This window comes from Varanus komodoensis, unplaced genomic scaffold (assembly GCF_004798865.1).
Source record: "Varanus komodoensis strain SLA01 unplaced genomic scaffold, ASM479886v1 scaffold3, whole genome shotgun sequence".
Taxonomy (NCBI): Eukaryota; Metazoa; Chordata; class Lepidosauria; order Squamata; family Varanidae; genus Varanus; species Varanus komodoensis.
The window spans coordinates 8,915,400-8,931,360 of record NW_025335761.1 but is presented as its reverse complement, the minus strand read 5'-3'; the positions used below and the strand labels follow the sequence as shown (position 1 = coordinate 8,931,360).

Genomic DNA, 15,961 nt, shown 5'->3' with positions numbered 1-15,961 from the left:
CAACCACCAGTACCACTTTGAGTTCCATGACAGAAGAAAAGTGGAATATAAATGTAATGAATACATAATACATTGCAATGGGAAATTTGGACACATCTGCAACCTCAGATTTTAAACAAAACGTTGACAATTTTTTTAAAAAAGGTAACTTTCAGCCTCTTGAAGGCTCAAACCATAAAGTCTGGTTGAGAACAAAACTAATGTTCCCTGGCTTTCTTTCATTTTTAAAAATTATGATCAGATGAATACATGTTACATTTCTTTGTTCTTTTGCTTTTAACTTTCTTGTAAGGGGAACAGCAACAGCTGATGAATAGGTAGAAAAGTTGTATTTAAGAGCCCAGTACAGCATCTGTCAGTACTTCTGTCAACACAGTGCTGAAATGCTGTCCTCTCACTTCTCACAAAGCTTCCACTTCAAGTCACACAGAGCCATAGATACGCCTCTGCCCCTTAAATTAAGCAGCACATAGGGGCTATACTGCTCCTGCTTCAGTAGTTTTGCACCATGCAATAAATCATTAGGGACCGTAATAGTTCACTTTTAACAAGTAAAAAAATGCCTGACACTTTGAGTGTTACTTTAATTTTTATAGCTGAAAGTGTACAGAGATCAAAGTAACCCCCTTCTTTTCTTCTTCTTCTTTTTATTATAAAAGAGCCTAATCGATTTGGCCAGACAAGGCTGTGCTGCTACAAAGTTCAGCCACATGCTTGAAAATCAGGTCTGGAGAATAAGGAGAGGAAGAACGTTACCAACATCACGTTTCCAAATGTTTCTCCTGACTGAAGCAAGATGCTTTAAAAAAAAAAGTCCTGGTAACATTATATGCTGCTACTGTTCCTTCAGAATTCCCTTGCAAACCACTCAGAAACTCAATAGATACTTTCCTGGTGAAATACATAAACAGATAAATAAATTACCACAGGCTGAGGACAAGTTAAACATCTGGTAGCCAGCTCAAGCCTGTCAAGCAAGTCAAAGACACTCTGGCCCAGAAAAGATTGATCTGCAGCCACTGATCTGTGGGTTGAACGTAGGAACTGCATTTATACACATTTCTCTTTATGCTCTTTTACATAGGAAACTCCACAAAAAGAAAAAAGAGTGGCCACACTGGAGTTTGATTCAACACGTTACTTTAAAACACACACACAGTTACTTTTTTATCAGTGTAGATCTGTTTTATATGGTTCTTTAAAATCCCAACTGTAAGGCACTGCCTTAGACTATAGAATTATTTTATAATTTGGGAATTATTTTGAAGAACAGATTTTGCGAGTCTCAGATGTGTCTGCCAAAATAGAGGAAGCTCTATCCAAGTGGCACCAAGTTCACACAAAAACTATCTCAGCTGTTATTCAGGCAGTTTTGGAATCCAAGCATATGGGCAACACAAGTCAGACAAAAGGTAAAATGGACCCAGAAGTTCAAGTGTGGGACTAGGCATTGCAGATGTCCAATCCAGTTGTTGAATCACTAGGTTACCCCTGAAAAAGTCACTCATCCTTCCTCATACATGAAATAATCTATTCTACACAGCAACAGCAATGCCTATTTGACAGTACTCATTCCACTTACAACTTTTCATAATTAAAGTGAAAAACCAGTGGCTGCTTACTGCCAGAATCTACAATGGCAAGAACAAATGCACTTTCTCTACCTTTCATCTGATTCTTTTTCTTTCAGTATTTTCCTGGGCATGCTAGCTTTCCTCCTAGTTTGGTACCCATGCCACAATATGCATTGCACTGTTCTGAAACAGGCTATAGATGGAAAGGAGATCCTGTCAAGTCCGGTGTTACTCACTACAATGTGAATAATTGCCACAGTCACAGTCTTAATATATGTTAACCCTTGTGTACTGCTTTCTCTAAAATGAAAAGGAACACACCTGTACAATTCTTCCTGTACACTGAGCTCAAGCTGCGACAGTGTGATCAAAGTTCTAGCAGCCTGTGAAATCAAAACCAATGAAAATACAAAGCTGAGCATTTTTCAAATAGTGGCCATGCAATTCTAAAAATTCATTCCCAAATAATGGCCAGCAGCATTCAACTCTATTTTTAAAATGGGTGCAAACATTGTATTATGAGAGAGGGATTTCTACATTGTTTGAACTTTTACTTGAAGAAATATCTAAAAGTATAATTCAGTCCATGTTTAGGTGGAGAAAAGCTCTACAGCCCTCATGGCTGGCTAAGGAATGCTGGGAGCTGTAGGACTTGATATGCATACGACTGCCAACTAAACTACTGACAAGTAACAACTAAAGTCATTATTGTTAATGTTTTGTTCTATGTTTTTAAAGAAGAATCGTACTTTTTTCTACCTTCCTGATTGCTAAAAACAAACAGTCTGCTGCTACACAGTTACTCATTGTGAATTTTATAAGGATAGGTTCCAATTCACTATTTTCCAGGCTTTTGACAAGGAATGACACAGTGACAAGATAGTCTCACAGGATCTACCTTGTGGAGAATACACAAGTGTGGGAGCAATACAATGAAAAGACATACCTCATTACATATCTGCTCTATGGGAATATCTTAATTACTCTTTATTTAACAGCTGACACACAACAGAAGCAAAACTGTTTCATAAAGAAGATTGTTCATCTGTCACTGCAAGGACCAATCCATTAATAAAAATAGTCTCACTGGTCCCAAAAAGAAGCAAGATAAGACAGACAAGACAGACATACTCCTGGGCAGTAGAACATCTGATCTGCAAGTGATAATTCAACTTGTGCTGGATGGAACAGGATTCACCTTGAAGCTTCAGGTTCACTCTTTAGGAATACTGCCCTGATGGAGGACACAGCCAGGAATATGTTTGCCTAGCCTAGGCTGGCATGCCAGTTAAATCCCTTCTTAGGGAAAGCAGTTCTAACTATGGGAGCACATACCTCTGTTAGATCACATGAAGCGCCACCCCTGCCTCCCAAAATGAACTTTGCTGCAAGGGGTGCCTGCGTGGTATATGGGTTAGAGTACTGGACAAGGAGTTGGGATGTCTAGGCTCTAATCCCTACTCATCCATAAAGCTCACTGGATGACTTTGGGCTAGTCAATGACTCTTAACCAAAGCTATCTTATATGGGTATTGTGAGAATAAAAAAGAGGACCACCATCATATAAGCCACTTTGGGTTCTATGCAGGAGGAAAAGAATCAGAATAGTAGAGTTGGAAGGGGCCTTGAAGACCATTGAGTCCAACCCCCTGCTATTACAGGACACCACTCAGATAGCTGTCAAGTTTCTTTCTGAATGTCTCTCTTGTGGGAGAGCCCATGACCTCTCTAGGCAACTGGTTCCACTGTCCCATTCCTCTGAGAAGGAGGAAAATTTTCCTGGTATCTAGCCTGAATCTGGGTTGTCACAACTTGAATTGATTATTCCATGTCCCACATTCTGGTATCAGCAAGAAGACATCTTGACCCTCCTCTTTCTGACAGCCTTTGAGGTACGTATAGAGGAGTATCATGCCCCCCTCTCAGTCTTCTCTTCTCAAGACTGAACATGCCTAGTTCTCTCAGTCTCCCCTCATAGCGCAGTGTTTCCAAACCCTGGATCACTTTTGTTGCCTTCCTTTGTATGCTTTCTAATTTTTCTGCATCTTTCCTAAATCTTGGTGCCCAAAACTGGACACAGTATTCCAAACAAGGTCTGACTAGTAAGGAGTAAATGGAAACTACTACTTCTCATAATTTAAAAGTAATACTTGTAGTAATGTATCCCAAAATAGCATTTGCCCTTTTTGCAAATGCATCGCATTGTCGGTTCTTATTTAGCTAATTGTCCACAATTATTCCAAGGTCTTTTTTTCAGTTCAGTTGAGTCACATATTCCCCATCTTGTATTGATGCATTTGGTTTTTTTTCCTAGGTGGAGGACCTGGCACTTGTCCCTACTGAATCTCATTTTACTGCTTTCAGCCAAGCATTCAAGTTTATCAAGATCGCCGGGATCTTCATTCTGTCTTCTAGGGTGTTCACTATTCCAGCTAGTTTTGTATCATCTGCAAATCTGATTATCATGCCTTGTACTTCCTCATCTAAATCCTTAATAAAGATGTTGAAGAGCACTGGGCCTAGGACTGAACCCCACCCCACCCCACTAGTTACTTCCAACCAGTTTAAAAAGGTGCCATTGATGAGCATTCTTTGTGCCTGATTTAGCAGCCCATTTTTTGATCCACCTAATAGTTTTTCTATCTAGTCCACTTTTTCCTTATTTGCTTATCAGAATGCCATGGAGTACTATGTCAAACGCTTTGCTAAAGTCATGTCGACAATGTTTCCCTGTCTGTTGGGAGGTTACACAGTCAAAAACTGAGATTAAATTAGTCTTACAGGAATTATTTTTGATAAATCCATGTTAACTTCTATTAATCACTGCATTTTCTTCAATATGCTTACAGACTGATTTTTAAATAATTTGCTCTAGAATTTTTCCAGAGATTGATGTAAGACTAACTGGTCTGCAGTTTCCAGGTTCATCTTTTCCCCCCTTTTTGAAGATAGAGACATTAGCCCTTCTAAGATGGGATAGAAAATTGATGGTGATGATAATGGTGATGGCGGTGGCGGTGGCTTAGCCTCATGCATAGGCAAGAAGAGGAACAGCTGTAGGGAGTGTTTTTATCCGAAAGACTGCTTATAAGAAGAAATGAAGAACTGGCACCTGCTCAATACCTTTCGGTCATGCCTTTTAAATTGTAAACCCAAGGGCAAGGGCAGTCTCTTTCTTATTCTCTGTCAGCCATTCTGCCAGTCCTGTTGTTAAAGAGCAGGGTGGAAGTAAAAGCAATGTAAATAAATAAAGTGTCTTTGACAAATGTTCGGAATGTATGTATTATCGTTCTACTGCTAAAAAGCCAAAGCAATTAAGCTGATCTAGAAGGCAGTAGTTAGAATGTGGACTGGAGCTAGTCAGCAGGTGCATACAACACCCCTGAAGCAACAGCTTCACTGGCTTCCCATTATTTTCTGTTTCCATTTCAGTTAACCTCTGAAATCCAAATTTGGCTTAGGACTGGATTATCTAAAGGACTGCCCCCACACCCCCATGAACTTAGGCACAAAGTATCTTAGAGGAACTGTCCACTGAATCCCAACAGCAAACACAGAGTTGGCTGGGGAAAGGAAATTGCTTCCTTAGTGGCCTCACTCACGTTGTAGAAGTCCCAGTCCAAGGAAGTCCATTTTGTCTCCCCTTTTAGCCACCACACAATTTTTAAGAATGGACAAGCTGTTGTTTTCTTTACCCCAAGTTTTCTAGGAAATTCTAGCTTTATTCCACTCTATCATCAATAATATTGAAATACAATGACATTATTTTAAATGCTTTGTTAATTAACATTTACATTGTGAGTTTCCCCAAATGTTTCTTTGGAATCAAAGTCAGGCTGTAAATTTTTATACAAAAAATCCAAAACAATCCAACCAATGTAGCAAATCAGAGCTGTCCATCTTACACAATAGGGCAGATAGCACAGAAATCTAAACCCATTCAAATACTCAGGCAAGAAACATGTGACAGTCTGTTATTTTAAAAGCACTCCTATATCAAGATGTTCTTGCTCACTTAAGGAATGTCCAAGGAATGCTTACAGCAGCCTTTTTCACCCTTGTGTCCTCCAGATGCTTTGAATGCTAATTCCCAGCAGCCCCAGCCAGCATGGCCAATGGTCAGGGATAATGGGAACTGCAGCCCAAAACACCTTCTCAAAGGTGGGAAAGGCTGACTTGTAGCATATTTTCTTCTTCCTGTTTGCTCATAAACAGCCACTTTGTCACACACATTGTGAGGTGACACAGCCCTGTCACAGACATGCTTATCAGGAGCACCATATACACATCTGCTCTAACTGGCTGGCACAGAACTGGGTCAGCTTGCACGTTTAATTCTCTACTGCAAATATAAAGGTGCCTGGTACCTGTCCACACTCCTATTTGAGTGCAGTATTTCCTGACTGGTAGCTCTTTAACCTTCCATCTGTATGTTCAGTCAGAAGAAAATATAAGCTTGGCTGCCCCTATAACTGCAAACTCTCATGGGAAAAGTTTCCCATCTGGAGACACATATGGTGTTTGTAATCTCTTTCCCCCACATATATTTTATTATTGCTTTAGTCAGTATGTCAGTTGTCAAAGCTACCCAATATCACTTCAACAATCTAAAACTAACTTCTTCATGATTACAGGAAAACATCTGATAAGTTTTCTTTTAAGCAATAGTTTTTGTATTAGGCCACCTGCTCTTCCCTTCCTCCCTAATTATTCGTCATTTTCAGGACTTCCTTCTTAATTATTCATTAATTCCCAAGTTCAGAACCCAGACCTCCTTGTTCCCATTTCTGACTTCTCCACCCCTTCTCCCAAAAAGTGCAAACTTCAAGGAAAAATGAGACCTGGCAGATAACCATTTCTACTAAAGCCCATCTTTTCCCTGTCGCTGCTTTCCGACATCTACCATTTTCCCATCCTTAGCTTTAAGCCAAGCCCAGCAACAGCTTTTGTGAGTGCTTAACCTTACTGCTATTTTCAACATTGTTAATTTCCTAGCCTTCTTGACTTCGAGGGCTTTTACAATACTGTCCTGTCCTAATCCACTGCTTAGTCTATGTTGTTGCAATCTCCACTTTTGTTTTTTATTGAACATTTATGATATCATGCATTATGGTTTTATTCTTTGTGTTGTTAGTTATTTTTCCTCTATTTTCTGTTAAGCCACCCTGGGACTACTGTGCTATAAAGTGTCCTATACATTCCATAAATAGTTAGCATGCTAAAGATTGGCCTATGGAAGATATAATGGGCAACACAGAGAAGACCGCTTGGAAACGCCACAAAAAGAACAACAAAAAGAAATAAAAATATAGCTGCTCCTCCTTCCTAGGATACTTCTGCCCAGCACTTTCACATTTCTGAAACTCTGGGAATACTTCTTCACGTGCTAACCTTGCACATAGGATGAGGCAGGGGATAGAATGACACTATGTTGAACCTCTGTCTGTGGACAAGAGGGATGGCAAAAACTAAAGATGGTATTTTCTGGAAATTTACAGCAATGGCAAGACTAGCTGCTAGTATTTTTCTCTGACTGGGGCTGCTCAAGGGAAGAACTGAGAATGTGTCTCCAGAAACATTTAGCTTATATTCTTATATAAAAGCAGTATTCATCTTACCTCGTAACCAAATTGAAGTTCATCTGACGTCAACATGATTATGTCATCATCAATGGCCAGTACTGCTTCTGTTTCGATCTCATCGTAAGGGAAGAAGCGGTTACTCAGTTTGTTTTCTGTGGTCCGTACAACCTTTAATGGAACTCGAACTTTGGGCCAAACAGCTTCTGCCAATAAAAAACCAACAACCCCCAAAAAGAAATATTTCATATCCATTCTTCCTTCTGTGTCTTATTTGCAGTTTCCTCCTCTCCCCTCAAGTCACTGTGTTCTATGTTTGCAACCAGGCAGGGACTAAAGAAAGAAGATTAAGTACTGTCTTTTGCCACTCTGATACATTCAAATAACTTTTCCACAAAAGTATCACTTTGGCTAATAATATTTCAACATAAAAAATAAATGAAATCTAATTATTTATAGGATGCACTGGAACAAGAGGTGAAAGAATACAAGGAAAGAAATTATTCTGCACGGAACTGGCGCTGCTTGAAAAAATTAGGGAAAGTGAAAACAACTGATCACACTGAAATTTATTCTGGACAAGAAAAATGTGGAAATGCAGGGCGCAATCCCATGCTTACTTGGAAAAAAGCCTGACACCTCCCAACTTTCCCTGGGTGAGATATGCTGGGAATGTCAGAACCCTTTTCTTCTAAACATGAATCAGATTGTGCCCTTATTCAATTAAAAAAGGAAGTTAATATATAATTTATGCTGGGGACAATCCAGAAAACTTCAAGTCACTGGAGGGAACACATGCCGTTACTTATTTATTTAATGTTTTTATATGCCGTTCAATATTAAAGCTCTGGGCAGCTTACAAAAAACAAAACAACCACATACCAACAAATCTTCCTTCTTACAAGATCAATGTCAAACTCTCTGGCCATCCTGAATAGCCCAGGAGCACCTGAGGCTGCAACATTACTGAAGATAAGTATGTGTGGACCTGATCAGACTCCCTAAACAAGAGATCATTGGGAGCCCTGTGTAACAATAAGTGGACCAATTCCCCCAACCCTAAATATTTTTGAGAATGGAAAGAGTTAGATGCCACTGAAATTAATGAAAGTAAATTACAATGTGCTTGCATATTGCAAGAAGAATTTGATCAGTATAGTAAAGCTATGTCTAGATGTTTGACCAGTTTGTTTAGAAAATTATGTCTACCCACTAGATTGATCCCTATTGTACCAAAACTGCCCTAAACTGCTGCAAACAGTTTGTTACAGCATTGTTACCGGACTCAGCCAGTCAACAGCTAGGGCAAACCTGGGTGGACCCCAAACCAGAGCCAAAAGGAGCCTGAGATGAGACTTAGAGCCAAAATCAGCTTTATTCTAGTGCACTATAAAGGGAGACAATTCAGCCCAAAGCAGTGTCTTGAAAGTTGCACCCCAGTACATGCGTTTTATACCCTAGGTAACCAATTAGGTCACCTAATACACATCTAATACATCGATACATCAATGTAGGCACCCTCTCCCGTGCTGGAGAAAGAGTCCTTTCTTCTGTCAAGGACCACACATTTCCTATGTCTATTTCTTATCAGCTCGAGATTCACACAGGCTTGCCATGTTCTTACTCCCTGCACATTTGCAACTTTCAAGGTGGCTAGAACCAGTTTCCACTGTCCCTTTGATTACTGTATTCGAGGTGAGGCGTATTAGTTGTGGGTTACACAAAGTTCATTTTGTTCTTATCTGCCCTCCCTTCTGGGACAGTATAACTGTGGTGTTTTTACTATGTGGTGTTCCTCTGGCCAACTACTTTTGAGGCCTTTCTCGGGCCAATTACTTTTGGGGTGTTTTGGGGTGCTGCAATTGGCAACAGCATCATCCCATGCAATTGTTTATAAATCTCCAAATTTGTAGGATTACAGGCATTGAATGGAAAGCAGAAGTTTGCAATCCAGGGCTGCTGTGGTGCTCTTCCCACCTTCAAAACAAGTGGATAGCTGATTTCAGCCTTTGAAGTGTTTTATCCCTGCTTGTGAACAGAAATGGGCAACTGCAGTGGCATACAAATTGAAATAATAAATAAATGACAAGTCCACACCATGAAATTCAGTGGTGACTTTGGGCCAGTCACAGATGCTCAGCCTAGCCTACCTCATGATGTTACTGTGAGGATAAAATTGAGAGGAGAATTAGGTATGCTGCTGTGGATTCCTTGGAAGAGAAAAAAAGGTGGAAATAAATATAATAAATAGTGTGCATTATTTTCAATGTATACTCTAACCATAAATAAGTGTTTTAGTTAAAGTTTCATATGCTTTATTCTTGTAACTGATATGTTTAACAAACTTTTTGCAAAAGACAAATTAAAGGCAGTGTTACTCCCACATGCTTGCGTAATTTAATTTATCCTGATGAGGCCTAATTGAATGCTTGTGCTTGAATGAACAAAACAGGGCCACTTTGTAATAGTGCCTTATATAATAGTATTAAAGAGGTGTTGAACCTTTCACCAATGGGCCAAATCCATCCCTACAGCATTGCCCAGAGGGCCGTGTCCTCTTCCCCTCATCTACCATGCTAAGGCTTAGCATAGGGGTCCTCAAACTTTTTAAACAGGGAGCCAGTTCACTGTCCCTCAGACTATTGGGGGGCTGGACTATAGTTTGAAAAAAATATGAACGAATTCGTATGCACACTTCACATTAAAAATTATTTAACATTAAAATAAATTTTAAAATCATTTAAAATTAAAATAAATAATGATTAAAAATTAAAAAAATATTTAAAATGTTAAAAAATAAAAACTCATTTATTTTTTTTTTAAATTAAAAAATGTTCACTCCACACACTTGGGCTGCAGCAGAAGCCCAAGATGACGCTGCGCTGACCGCCAAAAGGGAGAGCACGACACGACGGGGAGCCATGAGGGTGCGCTTGCCTCAGTTGAGGCCTTCCGGGCTCCTCAGCGCTGCCCCGCTTCCAAGCCGGAGGAAGGTCCCCTCACAGGTGCTCGCCCAGCTGCAGGAGGGGAAGTGGGAGCGAGAGGCTGGAGAGGCAAGTGCAGGGCAGCTCTCCCGGCTAGGAGAGGGCTGTGAGGAGAAAGGTAAGGGCTGCTTTCCAAGGTGAGGGGAGGCGAGCCTGTGGATGGCTGAACAGGATGCCTCCTGCACCTCCCTGCTGCGGGGGGAAGAAGCATGGCAGCTGCTCCACGGAGGTGGCTTGCCCAGAGGAGGTCGCGGTCCTGCTCCACCTCAGTCTGTCTGCCCCCAGGCTCGGCTCCGTGGCTGCGGCTTGGCCCGCAGCCCGGGGACATGGCTCACATAGTTAAAAATAGATTTAAAAAGTTATATTTTTATTACCTTCTATCTTTTTTTAGTGCCTTCATCTCTCTTCTGTCCTCCTTTCTTCTATATTTCCACTCCATATTCCTGCTCTGTATTCAGAGCCAAGGCATGCATGCAATAGGGGGGAAGAGCTGGCCCATGCGCAGTTGAAGGGAGCTGTTACAATTTGGTGCATGTGCTAGCTCTTGCTAGTCTCTAAAACTGAAAGAGTTTCAGAGAACGCATGCACCAGCTCAGAGCTTTCAGACTCGCTCAGAGATCATTTTCTCTGAACAAGTCCAAAAGCTCCGAGGCGGGCCAGGTAAATGACCATGGTGGGCTGTATCTGGCTCGCAGGCCATAGTTTGAGGACCCATGGCTTACCACTTCCCTAGAGCAAGACCTTTAAGTAAAAATAGGTTGACATTTTCAGTATCTTGGCCTCTTTTGCTATCAGCTCGTTGAAATATTGGAATTTAAAGCTGGCCCTCAGGCTGAAAGGGGTTTGACACCCTTGCTGTACTGTGTGATACAACAACTGGCATAAGAATCTACTAGTAGTATACTTAATACTAATATTTCACTGAAATTCATCCTTTTTCACTCTAAGCAGTCAGAGATTTTAGGGTTTCTTGTAAAAATGTGAGACAGCATTTATCCTTATCTATAATATTCAGGAAAATCAAAAGTATTTAAAACCCAACTTAAATTTATTTTGCATATTTACAACCAGCCTAAAACACAATATTAAAAATGTAAACTTGGGAAAAATGATATTTCTCAGCTGGTAGCAATATTTCTGCTGGTAGCAATATCCCATTTCTGAAGATTCCACAACCAACAACAGTTCCTTTACATTATTATTGACTGCATTTCTTTTAAATGTTTCACAACTTACTGTTTTCAGTATCTTCCTTCTCTCAAGAATATCCATGTATAATGGCAACATATACATTCACTCACATTGTAACAATTAGATTTACATATTAATAAGAATACTAATCTGGTTAATGAACAGAAGATCCTAAAGAGACCTCAACCATGAGATCAATTCCCTTCCAGCTGTATGATTCTGTGCATTTGAATGCAATTGGAACATAATGCTGTAAACACGGAGGATGTGAAGAACTGCAGTATTATCATGTCTGTGTGCAAAAGAAATTCTAATAAAAGCAAGGTTTTTAATTCTATACCAACTGCTACAAAATTTCAACATATATTTAAAAGTACAAAGGAACAAGAGTCCAACATGAGACAAAGTGATATTCTAAGCTAAGCAGTAATTTGAAAAACAGGTACGCAGAGTGTGGAACCCAATTCACAAATATCATTCTACCTATACCAGCGAGTATGAGTGTACTGAAAAGAATAAAAGCTTCTTCATAGGTGAAGACTTCACACATCTATGTGTGAATTTGCCAGCACTGATGCCTTAACAGAGATGTGAATAAGTGTACATGGGTTTTCCTGAAAGAAGAATTGACAGAGACAGTATGATTGAATGGCCATGTTCAGACTGTCCAAAAGCAGACTAGGGAGAGTCTGATTTTATAACTTACACAGAGTACTCCTAAAGAGCATATAAAGTTTTGCACACTTCAGATGCTGGCATCCAAACATAATACCTGAGACAGCTTCCTTAGGAAAACTGTACCCTTTTCCAAACCACACTAAACAACTATGAAAAGAACGTTTACCTTGGAGAGATTTTAAGAAAGGAGGAATTGGCCAGGGTGACCAAAAGAAATAAGAAATACAGAGTGAGAGGTTTTGGAAATATAAGCACTTTAGTTTCCTACTCCAAGGTGGCCCCTGCAAGGCTCACAAAAATGCTTTATAAATTAATGCTTACTAGTGCTGTACTGGGGTCTTAGTTCAGTGGTAGGGCACTGAACTACTTACATATCATCATGCATACTGCTACTAATACCATCCTAGGTTCCCATGAGGATCCCACACTGCATAACCAGCTACATAAAGGGGAAAATAATTTAGATGAGGTTGAACTCCCAGTGAAATATGAAGGACTTCTTGGCCTTAGCTAGAGATGTTAGATAAGGTTACAGTTGTTCAAGACCTAATTATTTCTAGATTAGGCTACTGTAACACACTCTTTGTGGGTCTGCCTTTGAAGATGGTCCAGAAGTTTTATTTGAGGCAGAATACAACTGTCTGGTGGTTTGTGGTGGCCAAGCAAGCAGAATGTAGAGCACCCATATTGTACAAGCTACACTGGCTGATAGCATGCTTACAGGCTCTATTTGAGGTATTAATAGTCGTGTTTAAAGTCCTAAATGGTTTGAGACCAACTTGTTTGAAGGACCACCTCCACTTCTATGCTCACATACCCACCATTAAGATCTACTAGGTTGGTAGTAAAAGAGGCAGGGCTTTTCAGCAGTTACTCCTTCCCTATGGAATTCCTTCTTCTAAGATATACAGTTAGCTCCCTGGTTAGTTTTAAATGGACCTTGAAGACATAGCTACTCCATGTTTTTAATTATATTAATGGTTGAACACCGTTAAACTGCTGTTCTTATGAAATGGTACCACATTGCAAGGCTTTATTTTTATTTTCACATGTAAGAACATGAGAACTTCATAAGTAAAGTCATGTTGGATCACACCAAAGTCCATTTAGTCCAGCACTAGGTACACATGGTGGCAAACCAGCTGCCCACAGGATTACTCAAGCAGGATGGGTGGAAGACCTCCCCTGCCCCAGTCCATTAATGTAATTTTTTAAAATTGTGACCCTGATCCTGAAGAAATTCTGGTCTTATGATTCATGGCACAGAGGCACATAGAGCAGAACTGTGATAATCCAAGCATTGTTTTTATTGCATAAAGAAAAAAAAATCTGGTCACCCACAGGAACAGGCAAACTGATTTTGCCAGTGTGGTGTAGTGGTTAAGAGCATGGGACTGGGACTCAGATGACCTGGGTTCTAGTCTCCACTCAGCTATGGAGCCAACTGGGTGACTATGGGCCAGTCACAGACTCTCAGCCCAACCTACCTCACAGAGGTTTTGTTGTGGGGATAAGATGGAGGAGGAGAATGATGTAAGCTGCCTTGAGCCCTTTGTAAGAAAAAGGCAGGATATAAATCAGAAAATAAATAAATAAATGTCTGTTTTTGCATACTCCTTAATGGCAAACCAGTGCAAGAAATACTAACCTGTAGGTTCTAATAACTTAATACAAGTTATTAGACAAGTCACTATTTCTTAGTTTAGCTTGCCCCACAGATCTGTTGTTGGGGGAAAAAAGGCCTAAGCCCACAATGCCACCCAAAGCTACCTGAAGGTATGCTGGGATTAAATAATATTAACTTGCAGCATATTCTTCGTTTTGCTTTTAGACACAGCAAGTTTTCATATTTTATGCCCTGAATTAGATCTGGCAAAACAACTAAAACCCTACTCTGCTACAGGCAGCATTGCAGGGGTATCCAGAAGCAGGAATAAACTGTTTTAGATGCTGATGGTATTACCTGAAGTTAGGCACACTTATCTCAAGTGAAGTGAGCCCTAATACAGCAATTCTCAATTGCAGGAGACTGCAAAACAGTGGTTAAATAGCAAAAAGGATCGACTATGAAAACTTCCATCCACTCTGCATAATTTTCTTGAACTTTAAATGTTAATGAAAAGTACTGAATAAGATGGGTGAATTATACTAACATTTCTGCCTACACAAATATTTCCAGCAGCAGACATTTAGACCACAATATTTATTTTCGTAAATGCAGACTAAGTGAAAACCATCAGTTTCTCCTATAACATTTCAAAGCTTCCAACCAGACTATTTTTAAAACTATATCCTACATGTAAAATCATATTCATTTGTTTAAGCTTACAATTCTCCTTACATGCTGCACAAACAGCGAATGACTACAAATTTCCCATGTGTATGCATCCAGCCAACAATACACAAAGGTTCTTTAAGATTTTGTAACATGTTTAAAAATTTATCAAACGGTATAGCATACTTATATATTGAGGATGCTTCACTTTTTTAATCAGGATGCATCATATGGATTATACAAATGCAATACCAGATTCCAGTAAACTAGAGGTGCTAAGCCTCTTTTATCCTGAGGACCCAATTCAGTTTCAGAGACACTGGGCACTAGATTCTAGTGGTGGGTGGAGTGAAATAATATCAGCATATTTTAGTGTAAAGCTTCTACTGCTAGTAGTTAAGCCTTAAGTGAGGCATTACAACCTTTCAGAATGGTAAAAAGCATGCAAAAGCTGGGGAACTGCCAAACAATTAGCTCTAGGAATGAAAGGCTGTCTAGGACACATCAACAAGCCATAGTAGTGTCTTAGGTGGGCTAGATTTGGTTGTTGGACCTGAAGATCCACACCCCTGCTATAAACCATGGTTTATTAAACAAAGAGAAGCATGTACTATCTTCCTCTTGTGTTACATGCAGAGATGTCACCTGAGCATTTAGTTAGAACTCCCAAAGATGCAAGTACCCTTGAATGCTTCAGAACATAACTGCGGTAAACAAAGCTGTGTGCACAACCTGCCGTGAAAAGGACTGTGTTTGTCTCATCTTGCAATCAGCTGTCTCCCTAAGGCTCCCTAAGTAATTTATATTTAGACAGGGGGAAGGCAAAGCTTAGGATCTCCATTCCCTAATATAGGATCCTTTATGTCTCAGGATCCTCAGTGGGAGAATAACCCAATGTGCATAGTTCTGTCTAAGTAAAATGGCCACCAGTAGCTGCCTATTCTTCTGCTATTCCCATTTCCAAAAGTAAATTAATGGGGAGCTTTGCATAGGGGAACAAAAGGCAGAGCAGGTTCTTCACCTCTGTTCCTTATGCACATGCACAAATCTTTAAGGCGGGTTTATTTAGGGACACTTATCCATTCTTAGTTTGCCAATGCATACAATGACAAACACAACCATGAGGTTGGTTGGCTAGTCCACTTCAAACAATCCAATTTACAAGGGAAAAAATGTGTCAATGTAATATAAAACCATGGTTAATAGTGAGTAAGGGAAAAGGAAAAATAACTCTAGAAATGGATGGAGGAAGGAATGTGTGTTCACATTCCCCTATTGTAGTTTATGATTTGTTGTTTTGGCATGAGCTGATCTGATTACTCTTTAATACAGAAATGTGGGATAAGCACGCAAATAAATTAATTAAAAGGCTATCTCTGAATTTGCAAACTGTGATTTTCCAGAAGCTGGTATGACATATGCACCAGGCTCATTCCACAGAGTAATTTAAATTTGCATATCATTTCACACTCTCCTTCCTCACCACAAGGTAGGTAGAGAAGGTCAGTCTTCTTGTAGGTAGAGTACAACTTATGGTGTGTCTAACACACATGTATGCAAACAGGAAAGCGCCCAGACAGTAGTAGTCTTCAACAAGCACTGAAACAAGTGGCATATCCCTGCAGTGCCTCCCAGAATCCCTCTGCCAGCTGCAAAACAAGCTATGCAAAAATAAGAGAA

At 40.0% G+C, this 15,961-nt stretch overlaps 1 protein-coding gene across 6 annotated transcripts in view; it reads right to left on the bottom strand.

Moving 5' to 3' along the window:
• Positions 1-15,961, bottom strand: part of EXT2 (exostosin glycosyltransferase 2) — a 104,325-nt gene that overhangs the window by 19,009 nt on the left and 69,355 nt on the right. For 5 of the 6 annotated variants that reach the window (XM_044435602.1, XM_044435601.1, XM_044435603.1 and 2 more), the window contains exon 10: positions 7,193-7,359. In XM_044435602.1, the coding sequence (XP_044291537.1) occupies positions 7,193-7,359 (167 nt within the window). Of the gene's footprint in view, positions 1-137; positions 1,958-7,192; positions 7,360-15,961 lie in introns of those variants that run through there. The other variant, XM_044435605.1, reaches the window with a different exon arrangement.